This window comes from Hippocampus bargibanti, linkage group LG17 (assembly GCF_051943395.1).
Source record: "Hippocampus bargibanti isolate YZ-2025 linkage group LG17, ASM5194339v1, whole genome shotgun sequence".
Classification (NCBI taxonomy): domain Eukaryota; kingdom Metazoa; phylum Chordata; class Actinopteri; order Syngnathiformes; family Syngnathidae; genus Hippocampus; species Hippocampus bargibanti.
Genome location: NC_142750.1, coordinates 4,933,827 through 4,952,898, shown reverse-complemented (window position 1 = coordinate 4,952,898; position 19,072 = coordinate 4,933,827). Strand labels below are relative to the sequence as shown.

General features: G+C 40.9%; 1 protein-coding gene across 1 annotated transcript in view; it reads left to right on the top strand.

The window, feature by feature from the left end:
- Nucleotides 1-8,205: 8,205 nt before the first annotated feature.
- Nucleotides 8,206-19,072, top strand: part of arhgap23a (Rho GTPase activating protein 23a) — a 38,080-nt gene continuing 27,213 nt past the window's right edge. The window contains 2 exon segments of the mRNA XM_089018353.1: nt 8,206-8,536; nt 18,241-18,450. Coding sequence (XP_088874479.1) covers nt 8,324-8,536; nt 18,241-18,450 — 423 coding nt within the window. The 5' untranslated portion in view covers nt 8,206-8,323.

Below are 19,072 nucleotides of genomic sequence, written 5' to 3'. Positions count from 1 at the left end.
AATCACAAATAGAATACAATAAATAAAATACAGTTATAAATAGAAACAAGAGAAAGGGCTACACAGAAAATGTGATTTTAAATAGGTGGGTTTTGAGATGGGATTTGAAGGTGGGAAGAGAATCAATGTTACAAATGTTGCGAGGAAGTGAGTTCCAGAGTTTGGGGGCAGAGCAGCTGAAAGCCCTGTCCCCCATCGTGCTGAGATGGGCAGGACGGGGGCATACAGAGGTGGAGGGAGGAAGAGGATCTGAGGGAACGAGAGGGAATATAATTATGAACTGTGGTTTTCAAGAGTCATGGGGCTAAAACATGTCGGTCAACGGGGCTAAAACATGTCGGTCAACGGCTATGAGCATTTTCTGTTGTTTTTGTTTTTATTTATTTTTTGTGGGGGGCGGGGGGCTCCAAGGCAGGCAAAGTCCCGCTGAAATATGATTGGCTGCTTGGACAGATCATTAAACAAAACAGTATCTTTGAAGATAAGCATAGGAGGTCAGCAGCTTTTCTACGCCCTCTACTTCTCATCTGACCAGAGGGGGGGGGGGGGGGGGGGGGCTGAGCAGTTACACAGAGGCGGGGAAGAAGGACCGAGAAGCTCGCATCCAAAGATGTATTTTTGCTGTGGCGATTCATGTGTTTAACTCGTTCAATGCCAGACGATGTGCAAATACACTGTGTCCACTCTAGTGCCAGGGTTTTTGTCATTTTCACTGAAATATTGAGTTTTAGGACTACATAAACATTCGATCCAACGTTAGAAACCTTAGACTTTTTTCTTTCATTCAGAAAAAAAGTTAATTCCTAAATTATATGAGGCTGGAGTTATCTGAGCCTAAAATGAGGGCAGCTGTCCAAAATACAATACATGCATATTGGTTTATATCACACTTTAACAACAGCTGAAGCTGGAACAACCCGCTAACATGGACAAAAGGCAAATGCTGCCCCCTCATGGAAGTGAAAAAAACATTGCCAGAAGCCTGACCAGTGCTTTATCGGCTACCCCCCCAAGCAAGACCAAAACACGAACAAATTCGGGAATGGCACTCCATGTCACACTTTTCAATTCCTGAATACATTCAGGAATGGGAGTAAATGAGTTAAAAACTAAAAAAAGTGTGTTTAAGGCGAAACATTATTTTATTTTCATAAATATGGCTACCCAGCTAGGTATCTAGCTCACTGACTACCTAGCTAGCTATATATTTGCTATCTATTAGCTATCTCGCTAGCTAGCTATCCATTTGTTATCTGTTAACTAGCTAGCTAACTAGCTCTCCATTTGTTATCTGTTAGCTCACAGGTGTTAAAGTCAAGGCCCACGGGCCAAATCCGGCCCGCCACATCGTTTTTTTTTCGGCCACCGAAAGCAAATCAAACTTGTTAAATTCCATGATAATTGCTAAAATCTGAGCCAAAATTTCATATTTTTGGATGTCAGCCACAATAAAAGTCATTATTCTTGACTTCAGATTTGAAAACAAGTTATTCATTAATTTTCTGTGTGCTCTATATGTAATATTTGAAGGGATTTAAACATTCTAATGGGTTCCCCAAATTCATAACGGCCCTCGAGAGGAAACCATAACTACAATGTGGCCCGCGGCAAAAAAATGACTTTGACACCCCTGTGTTAGCTAGCTAGTTAACTTTCTATCTATTTGAGTTATTCCGGGCATGTGGCTGCCGCTGCTTACCCACAGAAAAACGCATTCTGTGACTGTAGAGTGACCTCAAGAGTTTTGAAAAACGCTTATAAATTAAATGTATTATTATTATTATTATTGTTATTATTAAATATCAAAAACAATCAAACAAAACATGTTTACCCTATCATTTCAATACGATGATTTTATGCCCTATTTGCTTTGCCCGTCCGTCTTCATCCAAAACAAACCTTTCTCATCTGATGTAAAACGACACAGAGGCTAATTCACCATTTCAGGCTGCTCAAGTTTCATATATTGGATCAAATCCTGATTGGATGCACCATAATATCAAATTTATGTACCTTCGGATTCCTGCTGCAATTGAGTTATGTTATCTAAACGATCACAGAGAGCTTTTACGGAACTCTCCAAAGAATCTTCTGGGAGTCCATCGAGTCATGGGAAGATGACTTTGGAAATGTGGATCTTAAGACTCTCGGGTCCTTCCAGTTGGTGAACCGAATGGATTTGCGAACCCCTTCATGCGTATTCGCACCAGGTGGAATTTTGAGTATGTTTTGTGAGAACTCCCTAAATGGATTCGGCGTACCTCCTCCGGACGACTTTAGAGCGTTGATGCATGGCAGGAATGTAGAAACCAGATGAGCTCAAATGGAAACTCCAGGCAACGCCATGTCACTCGCTCTAATAAACACTGGGGCTCCATCCTCGTTGGCCACGCCCCCTTTCCTGTCCGAACCCTGTGATGTCACCGGAGGCGCACCAAAGTTATAATCTCGCCGGTGTAATTACACGGAGGCGGAGAAGAGCTAATTTTGTATACGCGGGGCCCTCTGGCTGCGGGAGTGTTGCCCAGATGCAGAAGGGAGGAGCGTTTCGGAAGAGAAAGAAAAGTGAGGAGGACGCTCGGATTGGAGGGAGGAGGTCTCTTACTGCAGCTCAGATGTGACCGCTCTGATTGCTCCCAGCGGCTGTGGTCGGCACATGGGAGATGAAGAACGAGGGGGGAGCACTCTACTTTCCAAATGCCGTCATCGCCACAGGAAGTAAAGCTGTTGAAAAGCAACTGTCACTGAGTCAGCTGAGAGTATGATTTCCGCTCATAGAACGTTTCCATTTACCTGATCGCTCTGGATTAGTTTATACTATGAATTAGCTATGGCGGGCTATCAAGGCCTGCAAAGGCTTCTCTGCTGGCCTAAAAGATATCTGAATCACAGACTGATTAATTATATGTTGTCCAGAAATCTCCCTGGACGCCTTCACAATCAGTTCTGCAGGCCCGGTCGCATTAAATGTGTCAATCAAACTGTTGCTCTAACCAATCAGGTTTCAAGTTGGCAACCCAATAGGTGAACCAACGCCTTTTTGAAGGCGCTGTTCAACGGCAGAGTTTTCGCAAACTATGATTTGCTAGTCACTACCCAATCATAGTTTGCGAAAACTGCTCTGATCACAAGCCGCGAGTGACAAGAGCATACTGACCAGAGCGAGCACATTGTATTGGTAGCGAGTATTTAAGCATTTAACCAATCACATTTCAGCCATCATTTGTTACCAGGGTCACAAATCTATTTGGACGCCTTCACAATCAGTTCTGCAGGCCCTGGAGCATCAGGACTGTATTGCTTTAACTACTGTCTATTGCTTCAACCAATCATATTTCGAGTTGGTGACGCACAGGGCCTATTCGCAGGGCCTGGGTAACATCAGAATTTTCGCAAACTAATGATTGCCTAGTTCACCAGTCAATCACCAGCCGCTAGTGACAAGGCATACTGGCCAGAGCTAGCACGCTGTATCTGTAGTGAGCTCCATAAGCAAATACAGTAAAGTCTCGTTATATCGATATTCAAGGGAGTCCGAAAAAATATCGATATAACCGGGACTATCGATGTATCCGACCCTGTTTGCATGTAATTTTCTCCGTGCGTGCATAGAAATAGTATCGATATAACCGGGACTATCGATATATCCGATATCGATATAACGAGACTTTACTGTATATTATTGTGTTGATTTAATTGCGGTTTTGTCAACCCACAGTAGCGCAAGGAAGAGAAGAAATGGATTTGGTTGCAGATTTAGTATTAAAACCATATTCAAGATGGACTTTTTAAGAAAACAATGGACATCATTAAGAAAGATCGGAAATGCTTCCCAATCCCGTTGTTCAATCTTCTCTGCGGTGTGAAAGACCGACCTCTGACCCCTTATCCACACCTTCATGGTAAAAACTCGGAATAGTTTAATGACAGTATTTCTTTCTTCCCAAGTTATTTCCTGGCTAACGGGACCTTCTAGTGAATCACACTACACCTTTTATTTACAGTCATCAGCTTGGATTGATTCAGACATAGCACTACTGAAGGCCCAGGGGTGATATGCACGACCCGCCACTGCAAATTAGTCATACCTCCTCAGTGTGAATCTGAAGATTCCGGCACTCCCTTCACGCCGGCACTTTTACTGCTTCAGAAAAATCGTTCATAAATTTAGCGTGGATGCTAAAGGGCGGATGACGCACACGGGAGCTAACTGGAGCGTGTTTGTTGAGGGAATGTGTGTCACGGCCGCCGTCTCTCGCCAGTTTCTGACCTTGTTGTGCAGATGATGAACCCAACCCGGCCCAGTTTATACCTCCCACCTCTCCACATGTTCCTAACATCTGGCAACCCCCTTTTCACCTTGATCTGACACCTACATTAGAATTTTTTATCATTTCAACATGGTTGTCGTGTATTCTTTTACAATTTAAATGTAACTCAATTTAGCAAGAATGAAAACGGAAAAATATTATTTTTCTTTCTATCATGTATGGTTCTGTCTTGTCCACTCTGATAGTACTTTTAGAATGTAAAATTTATAGTTGTACATTTTTTTTATTCTCAATACAAGTTGCACTTGACCATAACATTTTAATGTGGAAATATGAGATCAGAGATAAATTTAAATAACCTTTATTTGTCTCACATTGGAGAAATTCCTATTTCACAGCAGCAAAGTTATGAAAGCAGGAGAAAATAAACAATAATGAGTAAAAAAAACAAAATCAAGAGCTGCTGTAAAGGCAGCCACTCTCGCTGCACCATCTTGAAGTCAAAACAACAACAAAAAAATGAATAATATGACAACACAAAAGTCACAGACAGTTATTCATTCATATGCGAGGGTTTCTTATAAATATTCACATAATCAGGAGCAAATGTCGGATCTAAGTAAAATGGTAACTTTTTTTTAACCGAGTGTGGTTTCTTTGTATTTTGAGGGCCTTTATTAGACTGGCCGGGGAGAAATTTCCATTTCACAGCAGCAAAGTGATGAAAGTAAGAGGAAAGGAAAAGAAGAAGTAGAAAAATAAAATACAGGAGCTGCTGTAAAGGCAGCTACTCTCGCGGCGCCATCTTGAAGTTAAAAAAAAGACACACAGTCATTCAATCCCAATCACTTTCTGCACCCTCTTTGTCGTATGAAGCAGTTCAAGATGAAAGAGGAGATGATCAAAGCATCCTTTTCACCAGTGGATCAGGGACACCATGGTGAAACATGCACATCTGCTACATGCTAAACATTGAAAGCAAACACGAAGCTGTCGCATCCATTGACAAAAAAAAAATATTGTCTCACCTCTCCTTTCCCACGTAAATCCCCTTCAATTCCAAGCCGCGACAGTTCCACATATGCTCCTTTCTTCTCATCGCGGCACCTGCTCTGGTGTGTGTGTGTGTGTGAACTTTTTAGAAATATTTTCCGGCAGCACTGACGTCTGTGGCTGCGGTGTTGACAGTGTAAGCAACTGTCAAGTGACTGGCCCTCAATGTCATGTGTGCCATCAGTGGCTTCCCTCTAGTGGCTGCTGTCTGCTAACAGTAGCTTGCGTTTACCATGCAGCCATTTGCAGGTTCTGTGTGTGGGTGTGTGTGTATGGGGTAGGGGGGAAGGGGGTCGTCGAGGGGATAGAATGGATTTAGTAGAGATTATTGTTAAAATTAACCTGCTTTAAACAGCTACGTCCACTTTGCACCCGAGCCCCTTGCTTGCTTGGTTTGCCGACAGATTATCAGTAATGTCTGTCTAGACGGAGAAATGGACCCTAGACCACCAGCACCCCTCACACACTGTAAAACTGTACTGTGTGTGTGTGTGTGTGTGGGGGGGGTGTTGATCTGGTTACCCATCAGTAGCTATTTAAAGGACAACTGACACCATTTTTTTTGTTTCCTAACTGACATCAGAAAAATGTTTTATAGCATCTAAAATACCCAAAACACGCAGTATGATATTTATATTCAAATGCAAGACACCAATTAGAATGACTTAAAGTGTCCAAAATCTGCAAAAAAAAAAAGAGCTGCGAATTGGACATTTTCAGAAAGTCCCGCCCCCAGTTCGTGACATCACGCCAAGACGTCTTGCATTTCTGGGGAATCAAAATAATGGCTTCAGATTCGGAGAATATGCTTTCTTGTTACACTTCCAGTTATGAATATGATTCAAATAGTTCTGAAGAGGAAAGCATACACGTTTGCAATCGATTAAAGAATTCATACCGTGCCATTTTGAGGCAACATTGGAGGGAAATGTCTCACCCAAAAAGAAGCAGAAAATGGCCACCGAGCTCCTGTAACGAATGAATCAGCCCGTTTCCACAGGCTGATAAATTCCTTACATGGAGCTTGGACGCCCTCTTCTTGCTCTTTCTGGTGCAACACGAGGTTTTCAGACCAAACAAGCATTGACGTGATGGAAGGACTGCTACGATGTGTCCTTTTTTTTCGGTCAGGGGCGTTCCTTCAGTGACGTCACGTACGGACTCGTCACCAACTCAAAAACAAGACTTCCTGAATATTCAGCGTGAGTCTTAAAACGTAAAATATAGCTACATATATGCGGTGGAATCTTTTTAAAATACACCCAGTAGAAGTCATTTGAAGCCATTTTACAAATTATGGACACAACTTGTCCGGAGACGTTCCAAAAATAGCCCGCAATAGGTGATATGCGCAAAGTACAATGTAGTCAGCTTTTTTTTAAACAATGCAAAACTGGAGAATGAAACAAAAAAAATGAAACTGAAGCCGTGATAAGTGAACCGCAAAGTAGTGAGGGATCACTGTAGTTGGGTGTAGTAATCTGTTTGAGAAATTACACATGCTGGCCCCTCTCCCAACAGCGCCACCCACTGGATGTTTAGCGTGACCCACTCGTATTTACTTTTGTGAGGGGCGGCTCTGCAGCAGCGATGTCGCCAGGCCAAATCTTAAAGCCGTGCTGCTTTTATGACAGAGTTTAATTACATACAATGGTGAAGTATATTTAGAGTTAAGTTTGTGTGTGTGTGCGGATATGTAAAAATGTAGAATGTAGAAACTTTGTTTTCTTCAAATAATAGATCCATTTCAATGCATAATTTTTTTTTACATTTTAAATCAGAAAGTGACTCAAAAATGGGTATTCGCTGCTGTAGAGGCAGCCTCACATGGGACTGCCATGACATCAGGGAGCATTTGGTTTAATCACAATCTCCAAGGCACGGACGGGGTTCGTACCCGCGGTCTTAGATTTACGAGACCGACGCCTTACCACTTTTCCACCGTGCCAAGTTATTTTGTTTCTGCCATTCATAAATTGATTCGGGAATTGAAAATATTACATAGATCGCCATTTTCGAATTTGTTCCGGTTCTGTTTTTTTATGCTTGAGTGCCGATAAAGCGCTAGCAAAGGCCTCTGCCAATGTTTCTTTTCCACAAAGGCGCAGCATTTCCATTTTTCCTCATGTTAGCGCTTTGTTCCAGCTTCAGCTGTTGTTAAAGCACTATATAAGTCCATATGCATTTATGGTCTTTTGTACAGCCGCCCTCATTTCAAGCTCATATAACCCCAGACCCTTATAACTTAGGAATCAACTCTTTTTTTCTGAGGAAAGAAGAGAGTCGTCGGTTTCTTATGCTGCATTGTATGTTTGAGTAGTCCTAAAACTCAATATTCTGTGGGTCCTGGAATTTGAGTGACAATGACACAAACCCTGGCATCGGAGTGGACACATTTTTGCACGTCTGGCAGTGAATGAGTTAATATGACTATATGACAGTAAATAGTTTTGCACTCAAAATATAGTTTTTTTTAAGTGAAAATATGTTTTTGTGGGTTTTTTTGGGGGGGCCAAAAAGCGGTCAAAGCTTTGCAGATTCTTCATCACTGAATTGAAGTCCTCTTTGACTGTCGCTTTGGACGTCACATTCCTCTCTTGTTGGTGACCACTTTGTGTCTTTTTTGGTCAACCACGCGCGCACACACGTGCCGACACGGTATCTGTCCTGCATGATGTTTTTGGAAGGATTACATGAGTTTGTCCTCACTGGTGGATGTCGACTTCTGGTGGCTTGCTGACAGATGACAGGATTTGTCAGCCTTTTAGCCATACACAGTGAGAGAAGAGTTGACGGGGAGGAGACAAGTCGGGTGTGTTTTTGAGGGGGGCGAGGGGGGTGGATGCACTTGCTTTGTATGCAGAAGACCAGCGGCGCGGCCACGCTCTCACTCTCAATCCAGAGACTCATTCCGGAACGACCATGCCGGATTAAGATTTGCAGAGATGGACAAGAGAAGGCCAGTGAAGTCTCGGATACTCTATTGAGTTTATGTCCCAATGCGCTCGATCAGCGAAAGCGACCCCATGCCCGCCGCCATGCCGCCGTGCCCTTCGCAGGCCGGGTTCAACTGGAGCTTCCAGAACCCGGTGGGGGTGGATTGCAGCTCACCGGAGCCTCGTTGCATCTGGGTGGCGGTACTGCGCGGCATCGCCGGGTCGCCGCCACCGGTCGTGCCAGTGGGATGTAGCCGCATCGCTCATCGGGTCGGGGTAAGGAGGGCGAACATGGTGACCTGATGTCACATAAGTCGGAACATTTGTGACTGCGACATGTAGATTTTGTTGGTAGAATTTTGTGATATGGTTGACATGTATCTTGTATTTGGCGTTGTAGCAAAATATATGTGTATATGTATGTAAATATGGATTTTCAATTACATTTTTTTCTCATAAAATGTGCAGCTTCCATGCCGAAATGGCATATTTTATGGCAAACTGGTTTTCGTGGCAAAAATGTGACAAAATATTGCATAAGACCCTGGTTTGTTGTGGCAAAACGGATGCAGCATTTTAGTTGCAAAAAAGTTGTCTTTGTGATGATGAGTAGCGTTTTGTGGGGGGGGGGGTCAAAAATGTAGTTTGCAGAGCAAAAAAAATGTTTTTTGGGGCCAAATATGTTGCTTTTGTGACAAAATATGTTGCATTTTATGGCAACTTATATAATTTTACTAAGGAGGAAAAAACAGATTGTTTTTGTAATAAAACAAAGCTTTTTATGGCATTCGAATACTTTGACCAAAACGTATGTATCTAGGCATTGTAGCAAAATATGAATTTTCAATTACATTTTTCCTCATAAAATGTGCAGCTTCCTTGCCGAAATGGCATATTTTATGGCAAACTGGTTTTCGTGGCAAAAATGTGACAAAATATTGCATAAGACCCTGGTTTGTTGTGGCAAAACGGATGCAGCATTTTAGTTGCAAAAAAGTTGTCTTTGTGATGATGAGTAGCGTTTTGTGGGGGGGGGGGGTCAAAAATGTAGTTTGCAGAGCAAAAAAAATGTTTTTTGGGGCCAAATATGTTGCTTTTGTGACAAAATATGTTGCATTTTATGGCAACTTATATAATTTTACTAAGGAGGAAAAAACAGATTGTTTTTGTAATAAAACAAAGCTTTTTATGGCATTCGAATACTTTGACCAAAACGTATGTATCTTGGCATTGTAGCAAAATATGAATTTTCAATTACATTTTTCCTCATAAAATGTGCAGCTCCCATGCCAAAATGGCATATTTTATGGCAAACTAGTTTTCGTGGCAAAAATGTGACAAAATGTTGCATAGGACCCTGTTTTTGGTGGCAAAAAAGGATGCAGCATTTTAGTTGGAAAAAAGTTGTCTTTGTGATGATGAGTAGCGTTTTGTGGGGGGGGGGGTCAAAAAATGTAGTTTGCAGAGCAAAAAAAAATGTTTTTTTGGGGCCAAATATGTTGCTTTTGTGACAAAATATGTTGCATTTTATGGTAGCTGATATAATTTTACTAAAGAGGAAAAAACAGATCGTTTTTGTGATAAAACAAAACTTTTTATAGCATTCGAATACTTTGACCAAAACGTATGTATCTTGGCATTGTAGCAAAATATGAATTTTCAATTACATTTTTCCTCATAAAATGTGCAGCTTCCATGAAATGGCATATTTTATGGCAAACTAGTTTTCGTGGCAAAAATGTGACAAAATGTTGCATAGGACCCTGTTTTTGGTGGCAAAAAGGATGCAGCATTTTAGTTGGAAAAAGTTGTCTTTGTGATGATGAGTAACATTTTGTGGCAAAATTTATAATATTTTTGGGTGGGGTTGGTAAAATGTAGAGTTTGCAGAGCAAAAAAAAATTGGCCAAATATGTCACTTTTGTGACAAAATCTGGTGCATTTTATGGCAGCTGATATAATTTTACTAGAGAGAAATAACGAATCGTTTTTGTGCTAAAACAAAGCTTTTTATGGCAATAAAGTACTTTGACAAAAACGTATATATCTAGGCCTTGTGACTTGTAGCAAAATATGGATTTACAATTAAATTTTTTTCTTGTAAAATGTGCAGCTTCCATGCCAAAATATGATATTTTGTGGCAAAGTAGTTTTCATGGCAAAAAATGTGCATTTTTGTGAACAAATATTGCAAAGGACACTGTTTTTGTGGCAAAAAGGATGCACCATTTTAGTTGGAAAAAAGTTCTCTTTGTGCTGAGAAGTAGGGTTTTATGGCAAAATTGTAGTTTGTCGCGTTTGTGACAAAATCTGGTGCACTAGAGAAAAAAGGTTACGAAAGAAAAAAACGGATGATAAAACAAAGCTTTTTATGGCAAAAAAGTACTTTGACAAAAACGTATGTGTCTGGACTTGGAGCAAAATATGGATTTTCAATGTAATTTTTTCTTGTAAAATGTGCAGCTTCCATGTTAAAATGTGATATTTTGTGGCAAACTAGTTTTCATGGCAAAAACGAGTATTTTTGTGACAAAATATTGCAAAGGGTTTTGTGGCAAAAAAAGATGTAACCTTTTTGTTAGAAAAAAAAGTTCTCTGTGCTGATAAGTAACATTTTGTGGCAACATTTATCAAATTTAGATTTTTTGGGGGTTGTCAAAATTGATCAAAACTAGAATTTTTGGGGGGGTGGCAAAATATGTCATTCGCGTCGCAAAAAAATATAGTTTTTGGGGTCAAATATGGAGCTTTTGTGAGAACATACAATGGCATCTGATATAATTTTACTTGAGAGGGAAAATGATCACTTTTGTAATAAAACAAAGCTTCCATATCATTTTTGTGGCAATGTAGAATATATTTTGTTGTTAGAAAATCTTTTCCGAATGGCAAACATGGCCTATCTGATGCTCCTGGCACAGCAACTGTCATTACTTCATCTAAATGTCATCATCCATCCATTTTCTAATCCGCTTATCCTCACAAGAGTCGCTGATTATGGCAGAACCTATTCCAGCAGTCTGTAGGTAGATAGCGAGGGACACCCTGAACCGGTTGCCAACTAATTACAGGGTATACAGAGACAAACAACCATCTCCGCTCACACTCATAGCTAAGGACAATTTAACATACTCTGTTAGCTTACCTGACATGTTTTTGGAATGTGGGATGCAACCGGTGTAGAAAGCACAGGAATCTAACCGTTGCTCCTCTACATGTGGGATGGATTTACGAACCTATCGGCCACTGTACCCCCAAAAGTAATTAGTTACTCATGGTCACGCTACGAGAAGAATTGAAACGAGTTTGCCATGTCAACATTTGGCTTTCGGAATTAGCCGCACATTCCGAAGGACGTATTTATCCCATCTGTGTATGTGCACGAACCACGACCTCAATCCCTACGACCTCACCAAAAGCAATTCCCACAAACTCTCGCTCAGCATCACAAAATCTTCGCTTTTCATATTTCCTGCCGTTATCTTGGCATCATCTGGTGATTTGTTTGAGGGATGGAGCGGAACTGTAAGATCGACGCAAAAGAATACGCCCCAACGGGTTCCATTGTTCAGTTTTGCCATTCAATTTGCATTGACGCTGTGTGTGTGCGTACCTGACCAGAAAGACTAAAAGCCAACAACTGTGAATGATTGTATTAGGGAAGGGGTGTCAAACTACCGTATTTTCCGGTGTACAAGGTGCACCGGATTATAAGGCGCAACCCGAACGAATGGTGTATTTTCAAACTTTTTCCACATATAAGGCACACCGGACTATAAGGGACATCTTCAATTAATGAAAAAAAATCCCCAAAATACTATTTACATATATAAAATATTTCCAAATATAGGGTAAACCACATTGTAAGGTGCTACAGTAGAGGTTGGGGTTACGCACGACTTCTTCTGAAGGGGGAAATGGCTACTAACAGTCGTTGCCAGATCTGTTGTGGCCCAATAGGCCTTCAAATATAAGACGAAACTGTGAAATTCAAGGCTTATGGGTGCGCCCTATACACCGGAAAATACAGTAATTTTTGGCCACGGCCCGCATTGTAGATACGGTATCCTCTCGAGGGCTGTTATGAATTTGGGGAAACCTTTAGAATGTTTCATCTCATCCACATATTACATGCAGAACACAGTACAAAATAATGAATAACTAGTTTTCAAATCAGAAGTTCAGAATAATGACTGTTATTGTGGTTTACATATGACAATTTGAAATTTTGGTTGGGACTATAGCAAGCATCATCACACTTGAAATGCTTGATTTGCTTTCGCGGGTCCAATAAAATGATGTGGTGGGCCAGATTTAGCCCCCGGGCCTTGACTTTGACACCAGCTCACAAAAACAGGGGGGGGGGGAATCTGTCCTTTTTTTAGACAATTTTCCTGATAAGCACATGCCATTTTCTTACCGTTAAAATGCTGCAAACTGGAATGTATTTTCTCCGGAACTGGTCATCAGGAGCGCAGAAGCCGGTTTCCGCGACAGAATGATCATCCTGTACGGCTTTCCGTCATGTTGGAACCGGTTGAACTGACTTTGCAGCCGGTTCAACTGACATTCATATTAGAACATATCCAAATAAAGCACCACAGCAGTTAGCGTATTTTCCGATCTATAATGCGTACCCAAAAGCATTCGTTTTCCTCAAAAGATAACCCTGCGCCATATATGCAGGTGCGCCTTATATGTAAAGTAATATTGTAGAGCTTTATAATATGGTGTGCCTTATATTTGGAAAACATATACAGTAAAGTCTCGTTATATCGATATTCAAGGGAGTCCGAAAAAATATCGATATAACCGGGACTATCGATATATCCGACCCTGTTAGCTTGTAATTTTCTCCGTGCGTGCATAGAAATAGTATCGATATAACCGGGACTATCGATATATCCGATATCGATATAACGAGACTTTACTGTATTTCATTCATTGAAGTTGCGCCTTATAGTCCACTGCGCCTTACATGAGGAAAAAAAATAAAAATACACCATTCGTTGGGGGTGCGCCTTATACTCCGGTGCACCTTACATGTGGAAAAAAAATAATAAAAATACACCATTCGTTGGGGGTGCGCCTTATAGTCCAGTGCGCCTTACATGTGGAAAAAAAATTAAAATACACCATTCGTTGGGGGTGCGCCTTATACTCCGGTGCGCCTTACATGTGGGAAAAAAAATAAAATACACCATTCGTTGGGGGTGCGCCTTACATGTGGAAAAAAAAATTAAAATACACCATTCGTTGGGGGTGCGCTTTATAGTCCAGTGCGCCTTACATGTGGAGAAAAAAATTAAAAATACACCATTCGTTGGGGGTGCGCCTTATACTCCGGTGCGCCTTACATGTGGAAAAAAAAATAAAATACACCATTCGTTGGGGGTGCGCCTTATAGTCCGGTGCGCCTTACATGTGGAAAAAAAATAAAAATACACCATTCGTTGGGGGTGCGCCTTATAGTCCAATGAGCCTTACATGTGGAAAAAAATTAAAAATACACCATTCGTTGGGGGTGCGCCTTATACTCCGTTGCGCCTTACATGTGGAAAAAAATTTAAAATACACCATTCGTTGGGGGTGCGCCTTATACTCCGGTGCACCTTACATGTGGAAAAAAATAATAAAAATACACCATTCGTTGGGGGTGCGCCTTATAGTCCAGTGCGCCTTACATGTGGAAAAAAAATAAAATACACCATTCGTTGGGGGTGCGCCTTACATGTGGAAAAAAAATAAAAATACACCATTCGTTGGGGGTGCGCCTTATACTCCGGTGCGCCTTACATGTGGAAAAAAAATTAAAATACACCATTTGTTGGGGGGGTGCGCCTTATACTCCGGTGCACCTTACATGTGGAAAAAAATAATAAAAATACACCATTCGTTGGGGGTGCGCCTTATAGTCCAGTGCGCCTTACATGTGGAAAAAAAATAAAAATACACCATTCGTTGGGGGTGCGCCTTATACTCCAGTGCGCCTTACATGTGGAAAAAAACTAATAATACACCATTCGTTGGGGGTGCGCCTTATACTCTGGTGCACCTTACATGTGGAAAAATAAAAATAAAAATACACCATTCGTTGGGGGTGCGCCTTACATGTGGAAAAAAAAAATAAAATACACCATTCGTTGGGGGTGCGCCTTATAGTCCAGTGCGCCTTATACACCGGAAACTACAGTACACTATTTTAAACCTGCTAGTTGAGGAATTACCCGCCTTTTTTTCCACGCTGTACCCTCTTGACCGGGCGGCGGTTAGGGGGTTCGTCAGACACGCGGCGGCCATCGGGATTAAAGGCTCGTCAACATTTGTGTCGGCGTACGCGTAAAGCTCCACTTTTCAAACAGGTTGCAGCGCTCAGCTCTTTAAAAAAAAAAAAAAAAAAAAAAAGCTTCATTGTTACAGCCGGTGGGCTTTACTTTTGACGCCTCTTCTACTACTTTATACGACGACGACCACCATTTTGCACATTTGATAGATCATTTCTCCCGTCAAATTGTCATTGTCATAAAACTAAAAAAATACGCCATTTTCTTAGATTTGTATAATGTTGTTTTCATTTTTTTCAACCTATGAGCCTGTTCTGCGATCATAATCACAGGTTTCCGTTTTCCCATCATTGGGCGGTGCTACGTGGTTGAAAACCAGCATGCCCGAGCCTGTTCCTTTTCCCGGGACCCGATACTGCACCTCCTCCTCTTTTTCGTTTTTCGCTTTATCCCCTTTTATTCACTCCCTAGCTTCATGTTAGCGTGTGTTTCGACTTGTCCTAAGCCAAACCGCTCCCTCGGAGGAATTTCTCCTTCAACTTCCTTTTCACGACTGCTTTTATTTTTTTTCTTAACGGTCTCTAAACGGTCTATACACCGCTGTGATGTTGTGAATGTGACATGAATAAAAAGTTGTGTAAACTGATCAAAACCAATCACGTTTTTACCCTGGCACTTCCACACTTTCAATTACGAGATTTGATATCCATCATCTTTACATACATCATAAAATGAATAGACACTCCCAAACTTACGAACGAGATACGTATCGAGCGGTCGTTCGAAAGGTGAATTCGTTCATCGTAAGTTGATTCAATGCTATATTTTGTATGGAATGTATGTTTAAGGCTTATATAAGTATGTTTAAGGTTTATAGAAGTATGTTTAAGGCTTGTATAAGTGATCTGTATTGGTTTGTACTGAAAAATAAACATTTGATAAAATATATGCTCTACGTATAAAGATATGTACATGTACAACTGGAGAGAAGACTACATGTTATGACGAAAATGTTCGTATGTACCGTTGTTTATAACTCGAATGGTCGTAAGTAGGGGAGCGTCTGTACTGTTAATTTATACATTTTCCCCCTATTTTGTACTTTTTTGTATCATTTCAAATAATGTACGGCGTACTACAACTTTTATATGGGATGTTTTTTTTTTTGTTTTTTTTTATGTGAACCAATCTTACAAAGAGCATTTTGGCTCAAGTTGGTCTCAACTGCTTGTTGCCAACTATAATGCCACCGCCGATCGCTACTCTTGTCTTGGCAAACCAGCAAAAAGTAATCATCAATCGTATCTATTTTTTTTAGCGCTGCATACGGTCAGATTGCTAAAAACATAATGTGCGCATGAGTGATAAGTTGTCTGCATTTCCACTAGTGTTCGCATTTTTTTTAATCATTTCAAATAACTTTTATATGAGAATCATTTATAAGGGCAGCTATTAGCCATGACGTCTCTGATCCACTGGGGAAAAGGAGGCTTTCGTCCTCTCCTCTTTCATTGAGACCTGCTTCATGTCATAAAGTGTTTGTCGTTAAGATAGCATAACTGTTCATGTTTTTATGTTCCTGTTGTGTTTATTATGATGCTTTGTGTTGAGTATTATGTGAAGCGCTTTGTTACAGCTGCAGCTCTTGTGAAAGAAAGCGGTATATAAATTAAGATGTATTGTATTGGTATTGGATTGTATGCAAAATGAATGTTATGGAAAGGAATCATGGGAAAAACTCAACAATCCATGAAGTCACATCACTAATGGCGCCATTGGCGATGCGCGAATGTTCTGGATTTCTGTTTTGATAGCAATGGAAAATGGATGCTGGATTTTTTTTTCTTTCGAAAATGGTAAAAAGGTGAAGCAGTGGAAGCGGTTATTTTTAGGCGCATCTGGTTGTCCTGCCCTGTAACGCGAGCCCACTTCCTGCCTCCAGCATGCCACTTCCTGTTGCGGTGCTACCACCTGGTTAAGCCTGTGCGTGTATGTGTGTGTCTGTTGTATGTCAGTCATGTTTATGTCAGGGAGTGAAGTTTGAGCTAACAGATGTTTTTTTTAAGTTCATCATTTAAAAAAAATGTGTAAATGAACCAAGTCAAATACTTGGCTGAGACATTTAGCTAATGCTAATTTTGTAACAGGCCATTGGAACAAGCTGTCTTTTTTTCTCCCACTTGTTTGGTCAGGTGATAACCTGTGATGGACAGATGTGGGTTTTGGGGGGCAACACTGGGGTGTGAGTTCTCACAGGTGTCTGTCAGATGAGGCGTTTTATTTACTCAGCCTTTTGGAATTGAAATATTTAGAGAGAGGGGAGGAATCTTTTGCGGGAAAACTTCATGGTCAGACCGGTGGGCCAGACTAATTCCTGGCATGATGTTGGCTACACGTCCTCCAACACCTCGCACTCAATTACCGTATTTTCCGGTGTATAAGGCGCACGGGAGTATAAGGCTTACCCCCAATGAATGGTGTATTTTCAAACATTTTTCATATATAATCAGAAAGAATCAGAATGAAAAAGACTTTAATAGTCTCACAATGGGGAAATTTGCAATCTGTAGCAGGAAAAAAAAATGTCAGGAGACTGAAATGTACAACTGCACAAAAAATGTATCAGAAAAAGAACTGTATATAGTGCAAAGTATAAAAATATATAAAAGTATAAAAGCATATTTGATATATGTAACTGTATATGAGACGCACCAGAGTACAGTGAGACCTTAACTTACGAACTTAATTGGTTCCTAGACAGAGTGTGTAAGGCGAAAAGTGTGTATCTAAAAAAAAATGTCCCATAGGAAACCATTAAAATGGGAATAATCCGTTCCCCAGTGTCCATAGAATTTACTTTTCAACTAAATAAGCCTTAAAACTACACACAACATACCTTATTCTATGTGTAATAAATGTGCTATTGCATTGTAATGAAAGAAATACACTGCATTGGATCATAAAGTCACTTTATTTACATTTGTGATGGTCATTTATGGCTTGATGGAATGGCATTGGTGGTCGAAGGTCAAAGGGAATTGCTATTTGGAAAGAGGCACATTACATGAGGACTGTAATTAAAGAAATAAACTGTCCTGTAAAATACTTTTATTTACCTTTTTGATGGTCGTTGATGGCTTATGAAAGGAGAGTCACCTTCCATAAGGACTGTTGGTAACTTAACCTCTGGTGCTGTTCGGTCGTGTGCTTACGACGAAGATCACTCCGCCAGCCGTGGTGGGTGTGTATTATGAAAATAGTGCTTATTATAAGGTTTAATTTTCATAAATTTGACCTTTGTAAGACGGAAAGTTTGTAAGATAAGGTGTTTGTAAGTTGAGGTCTCACTGTATAAGGCGCACCCGCAACAAATGGTTTATTTTCTAACTTTTTCCATATATAAGTTACACCTTCAATAAATGAAAAAAGTTGTCCAAATATAATATGTAAAAACAATATATCAGTTTTCCAAATATAAGGCACATCACATTATAAGACGCTACAGTAGAGGCTGGGGTTACGCACTACTTCTTCTACAGGGTTGGGGAAATGGAGTGGCTGCTGACAGGAGTTGCGAGACCTGTTGTGACTTCTCATATAAGGCGCGGGGTCATCTTTTAAAGAAAATCAGGGCTTTTGGGTGCGCCTAATACACCGGAAAATACAGTAAATACCATCTCTTCTGTGTCTATGCAGGCGAAAGGGCGAAGGGATGGTCTCTTGTCGCCCTCCGCCGACAACAACCCCCGGCCACCGATGGCGTCCCGGCCGGGCAGGGAGGGCATCAGCGCGGCGTGGAAGGGCCCACGCACGTTGTTCCTCCGCAAGAACTCGCAGGGCTTCGGCTTCACCCTGCGCCACTTCATCGTCTACCCGCCGGAGTCCAGCCTGCACACCACCCTCAAGGTGAGGTGCAGCTATTTTTGTACAAATACCAGGTTTTGAATCCCAAACATAAAATTCAATGATTCCAATATTAACCACGCCCACACAGGGGAGTGGCATAGCCTAACAAAACGTTAGTACGCCTACTCAGTTCAATTGATTTCAACTGATAGTGTGCAATGATGCAAATAAATCCGAAAAAAAAGATCCCGCTTTCTAATTAACTCATTCACTGCCAGACAATGTGCAAAAATGTGTCCATTCCAGTGCCAGGGTTTTTGTCATTGTCACTCGAATTGCAGGAGCCGCATAATATTGAGTTTTAGGATGACGTAAACATTCAATGCAGCGTTAGAAACCTTAGGCTCTCTTCTTTCATCAGGAAAAAAAAAGAGTTAATTCCTAAATGATATGGGTCTGGAGTTATCTGAGTTCGAAATGGGGGTGCTGTCCAAAATACATTGCAATAAACATATATATTGGTTTATATAGCGCTTTAACAACAGCTGAAGGTGGAAAAAAGTGCTAACATGGAAAAAAAGAGAAATGCTGCCCCCATGTGGAAAAGAAAAAAAAAAACATTACCAAAGGCCATAGCCAGCGCTTTATCGGCGCCCAATCATCAAAAAACAAAACCCGAACA